The sequence below is a fragment of the Microtus ochrogaster genome, linkage group LG9 (genome assembly GCF_000317375.1).
Source record: "Microtus ochrogaster isolate Prairie Vole_2 linkage group LG9, MicOch1.0, whole genome shotgun sequence".
Taxonomy (NCBI): Eukaryota; Metazoa; Chordata; class Mammalia; order Rodentia; family Cricetidae; genus Microtus; species Microtus ochrogaster.
In genome coordinates this window covers 34,113,831-34,119,830 of record NC_022034.1, presented here as the reverse complement: position 1 = coordinate 34,119,830, position 6,000 = coordinate 34,113,831, and the positions used below count along the sequence as shown (strand labels likewise).

The window sequence follows — 6,000 nt, the reverse complement described above, 5'->3', positions numbered from 1 at the left end:
CTCTCTCTCTCTCTCTCTCTCTCTCTCTCTCTCTCTCTCTCTCCTCCCCTCACCCCAATTTGGGCTCTTTGTGTAGCTTCCTTGGCAAAACTGGCTGTAAACTGAATCACATTTTTCCTTTACTTAGAATAAAATTTATGTAGCATTGTGGACAGGAATATATTAATAGAACCATTTGAAGTCTAGATTTAATCCCAGATCTGCTTGTCATTGAGTAGTTAAGCTTTTGAACCTTATCCTCCCAAACTTTTCTTGAGGTGGCTAAATGAAATTCTACACAGGCCTTAGGATGACTGCAGATTCCCAAGCTTACTTTACTTACATTACAGGTATTGTATTGCCCTACACATGCACTGTCCCATTTGTGTGTTGTAGAAACACTGGAATTTTTTGTGTTTCAGAAGATGAGGGACTCCCCCTACCCTCTGAATGCAAACTGATCAATAAACTCTTAATTTATACTCTTATATTAGACCCCAATATTCTCAGTTTTAGAGCCTGCATTTTTTTAATTGTGCCAGAAAACACTTGTCTTATTTTGTTATAAGCATATTGGTTTAACCTAAATTTGTTTTTTGAGATGTTGATAAAATTACATTTTGCCCTCTTCTTCACTTTCCTTCGTTCAGGCACTCTCAAATACTCCTTGCTCTCTGTAAAAATTCATGGCCTCTTTTTTTGTTATTGCTGCATATATTTGTATATTCATATACATTCCTAAAATCATAAATGCAATCTGCTTGGTCTCTATAATATTACTTGTATGCTTTTAGGGCTGACCGTTTGATACTGGATAACAAATTGGTGTGCTCTTCTCCAGGGAAAAATATTTTTCCTGCTCTCAGCATTCCTTAGTTGCCTGTAGTTCTTAATGTAGGGTTGAGGCTTCTGTAGGCTTTCTTCTCTGTCCACTTTGTCAAATTGTTGTTGTCCTTGTTAAGCTCATGTTGAGGCAGTTGAGTTGGTAGATTTTATGAGTGTAACCTCTGACATTTCTAGGAAACACAGTCTCACAGCAAACTTCCTGGCCTCAGTCTTACAGTCTTAGCACGCCATCTTCTGTTATGTTTCCGGCGCCTTAGGAGTGGGATTTGTGTTATAGTTATATCCACTGGGATGAGACTTCATCACTCTGCATTTTGATTGGTTGTGGCTTTCTGAAATAGTCCCTACTTGTCAGAAAGAGAAGTTTCCTTGATGGGGGAACGAGGACTACACTCAGCTATGGGTATAAAGATAAATATATATAATGTGATCAGGAATTAAGGTGTACTGACTTTATGGTTTGATGTTAGGTTTATAGACATAGTGTATGATTTGAAAAATTTAATAATCAGCCTTAATATTCATTTTAATGTAGTTAGACAGTATTTGACTCAAGAGAATTTAAAGGTCTCATTGAAGCAAAGTTCAGAATTGTTTTAAACATGGAATTATAAATGAATATTGGATGAAGTGAACATATTCTTTGGATGCCTGCCTGACTTGCTGGTGCCTCCTTTCTCTCCCCCCCCACCACCACCCTGAACACATTCTTTACAGTCTCCAGGGAAATATGTTCCCATGATTTAGTTAATGTTACAGTGATGGAATATCATAAACATTTAGTAAAAATAGCAAATACCATTCCTATCAAGAGTAGAGATTACACTATTATTTTTGTAAGAAGCAAATGTTTTTCATCTGTGAGAGTAAATAAGTCTTTTCATAAGAATAATGCTATCTTCCATAAGCCAGACCATACTATTTTATACCACAATATAAATTATGCTATAAATATGACATAAGTAATACTTTTTCCTAGGCTTCATTAGTGCGCTTATAACTGAGTTGTGGTCCAATCTTGAATGTGGAAGAGACGATGTAAGGGTGACCCATCCCAGAGCTACTCCAGTGGATCCTATTGACCGAAGCTGTCAAAAGGTAAGAAGATGTGCGAGAATAATGCATAGATTTGAAGGTCGCACAGGGAGGACTCCATGGAAACCTGACCAATGTCACTCATAAGCAGCAAACTTCTTTGTTTGTTTGTTTTTTTGACACAGGGTTCCCCTTTGCAGCCCTGGCTGTCCTAAACACTGATGGGTAGATAAATGTTTTGTGCTATTTCAATTTTAGGATATCTGATACCACAAACACATTTAGTGTACTTTTGTGGGAACTGATTGAAAATAGTTTTCAGTTCCATGGATGATTAATACATCACAGTTTTATAATATGCTCAGTGCCTTTAAAATGTCTAGTGTGTTTGTTTGCTCTTGGGGTAATCTGAAATTTTCTTGAAGTCTCTTTAAAATTATATGCAGGTTATTTGTTCTCAAATACAATAATTGGATTGTTTTCATCTGAAGCTCTACTTGATTTGCTTAGAGTAGCATATTAGATTTATTACAACTACATACCAACAGAATTATTTTATTTCTTAGAAAAGAGATTCCATAAACGTGTAGAGCTTGTCTGTATAAATAATAAGAAACCCTCAATATGTTACTATATGCTTGATAAATATATTCTGAAAGGAATATATTTCCTTTCAGAGTAGATATTTATTCAATTTATAAATTGTATTTGTAATCCATTACTATAGAGAAGAAATTTATTTATTATTATATCTTATTATATATTAATGGGTTAATATTATGAAATGTTTAAAGCACTTTAAGTTGTTACATTTTACCTTTGATGTAGTCTCTAGATATTAAGATGAATTTTTAAAAGTTATATTGAAATCTGCAAATCATCCTTCTGCATAACACCTGCTTGGTGAATTTATTTATGCAATGGTTTTGTTGGTAGCCATGAGCCCTCTAGTTTCCTTGTGGTTCCTTTCACCGTAATTTAGAGACACATTTCTCTAAAATGCTTTCCTTGATAGCCAGTCTTTTCCCCCTTCTTTCCTACACTCATGGAGAGTGGCAGTATTCCCGCATAGTATTCTCTTAACTAAGCATGCTTTGTAATTTTTAACTAAACCATTACATTTATTATTTGGTAATTTTGCTGTTATGCTAATATATATTAGGTTTAAATTCTACTTTTTGTTGTTAGAGTTGGTGAGCAATTTCATCTTTGTTTTTAACAGGTTGTGGCTGGTGGGGGAATATGGATACCTTAAACTTAATACTTGTTCATTTTATCCAGAAATACAATGGCTCCAGAGCACTGTATGTTGTGTATGTTCACCATATGGCACTGCAATTTGTGAAGTATCTCTCCATTGAGTGTAAGGGAGGAAATGGGAAGTGGACTCTACTTTCTCTATTCACAAACAAGGACTGGATAGTGGCTGTCCCTACTAAATAGTATTGGACAGCTATGTTTTTGTTTGCAGAGAGAAACTTTAGCCAGAAAAAGGGAAAATGTAGTTTAGTTCTTGTACAAATGTGTTGTTATCACAACTTCAAAATTCCTCATCTATTAACGAGAAATCAAATCAAGTAGTTTTTTATTTTTCTCAAATTTTAATTTCCTTATAGTGAAAAATTTTATTCACAAATTTTCTGTCTATTGAATTTTTAAAATATCAAACTGTTAAGCAGAATGTAATGCTTACAAACAATTACAAGTAATATACAAACTAGTAATGTGTGGAACTCTGGGAAGAAGACGGAGGCTACTGGAAAGAAAGCGCCAAACTTTCTTTTTGACGTCAGTACAGTTGAGGGCAGGTGGGGCACATTAGCAGGACAAGAGAAGTTTGTGTAGGTGACAGTCAGTTGAAGGTGACTATGCTATTTCATTTTGGAGAAAGGTGAGAAATGAGACTTTGGAGAGGCAGAAGAGAATCAGGTGTCCTGAAAGTCATCTAGAGAAATTGGCTCTCCTTACTGTCTCATGATGGCTACCCATGGAATGCTTTTGAGCTAAGAGTAAGAATGGAGTTTGTGGGGAAAATCTGCCTAGTTGCTGTTAAGTAGATGAAAGTGTCATGGAAAAGATGTACTTGGCCTGCAAATGCCGTGGAGAGGTGAACCTGGTATGATCAGACTGGGGTAAAGGAGCTACTTCTCCTAGGAAGGCCCTGGCTTTTGAAAATTAACTATAATGTCTGGGTTCTACTGATTTTCATTGAGTATGAGAATCTTATGGTCTAAGCTTGAGAATATATAGACTTTATTATCTTGCCTTCGAGCGTTACTCTCTTGTGTTTTCTTAGTAACAATGGTATAAGGAGTGAGAAAGCAGGAGCTTTTTCATTTTTTTACCAGACTCTAACTGCGGGAATTACATAGCATTTGGAAATGTTTTCAAGCTCTTACATGTGCTCCTTAACAGTTGTTATATTAGCACTCTAAGCTCTTAAAATATTACTATTTTGTTATTCTTAACCTATTATGGGTAGATAGCTCACACTGACAGTAGATATTATTTTTAAAACTACTTCTCATAGACATGCATGAGGGCTGGAACATTTACATGAATGACTCTTTCTGTACAGTATTAAAAAGAAAAATGTCTCGTCCCTTGCTCCAGTCCTTCCTAGCGCTGGTGAATCTGCTGTCCTACCCTGCTGTGTATGAGCTAACAGGCAATCAAGAACTTCCCAATAAGGCAGAATATTCTCTTCGTGAAGTTCCAACATGTATTATTGTAAGTTACTTTCTTTCAATTGTTCTCTTTCCTCCTTGCCTACTGTTTGATATTGGTAGCAAAGACGTTATTTGACAATGATACACAAAATCCCCCTTGCTTATCAAAGTCTAAATTGATTACTTATCCCTGGGATATCACCTTTTGAGTTACCTATGCATGGAAACTTTGGTCTAGGCCATGGAACTGTTGTTTTACCTATCAGAATGCAAAGCTAACCCTCTATAGCCAGGAAAGCAACTTGGCATTTATACAAACGTCTGTAGAAATGGGTTTTAGATGACTCAGTAACTTATTAACCATGCTTATGTTGCTCCATCACTAACTAGGATAATTAAGAATAAATTATATCCGTAGAGTCCAATATATTTTCAACCTATGTTTTAATGAATTTTGTATTATGTCCATGAGGACAGTATATGTATATTTATTTAATTTGAAGCTTAATTATACTTAAAATTGCTCATATTATTGGCTTGGTTTAACTATTAAAGGGGATGTAGTTAATTGGGTGTTTATGAATTAAACACGAATGTATAAACATGTGTGCATGAACACACATAGGCACGGATTAGAAAGGAATTACTGAATACTGAAATTCTATATTCCAAACATCTCATGGTCATTTTGTCTTACATATTATTGGTTTTAGAAATGGTATTGTTCTTCTTGAATACTTTTTACTTTTGTTAATTCCAAACATTTAAATTCATAAAATTGCTTTCTCTTGTGGGGAAGTTTTGGTAACTATTTTGGAGTAAAATGTAAAGTTAGCTATGTCTCTCGCTAGATCTTTAAGACTGTAGGGTCTCTTATTTTCTTAAATTATCCCAGTACCATCTGTTTGTGCTCAATTTTATCTTATTGCTTATGTACTTTATGGTTAGCTTTCATATTCTGCTGTTTGACTGGTTTGTGCCTGTGAACAGGTTAGATATTGATTTTCCAATCTACCAAAAGAGGGCACAGATAAGCACAAATGTTGTGTGACCCCACTAATGTGAGGACTCTAAAATAGTCCAGGGGTTAGAGTTGGCTGCCAGAACTAAGGCTGGGCAAGAGGGCAAAGAACCAAGTCCTAGCCCCATGGACAAGGTTTTGGTTACACAAGTAAAAATATCCTAAAGTTTTATTGTATAACAGGATACTTATAATTAATATCACTCTATTATGTACTTAAAATTTCTTCGTGGAGCAAATGTGTGTTAAATGTCTTTTGCAGACTCAAAAAGAAGGTGAGAGGAAACTTGAAGTTTGTGATAGAATAATTAAAGGTATCATTAGAGCTAAACTCCCTTCTCAGGGATCTAGGCAGGACTTCGTTATTGAAGAGTTCATACATGATTACTATATGCACATCATTTTCACCTTCCTCTTTCCTCAAACTCTAATTCTCCCTTTCTCTCAAAT

General features: G+C 35.2%; 1 protein-coding gene across 1 annotated transcript in view; it reads left to right on the top strand.

Annotated features, from left to right (window-relative positions):
• The window catches only part of Tbc1d32 (TBC1 domain family member 32), a 192,225-nt gene that overhangs the window by 76,464 nt on the left and 109,761 nt on the right, over window positions 1-6,000 (top strand). The window contains exons 20-21 of the mRNA XM_026787416.1: window positions 1,805-1,923; window positions 4,474-4,590. Coding sequence (XP_026643217.1) covers window positions 1,805-1,923; window positions 4,474-4,590 — 236 coding nt within the window. The remainder of the gene's footprint in view (window positions 1-1,804; window positions 1,924-4,473; window positions 4,591-6,000) is intronic.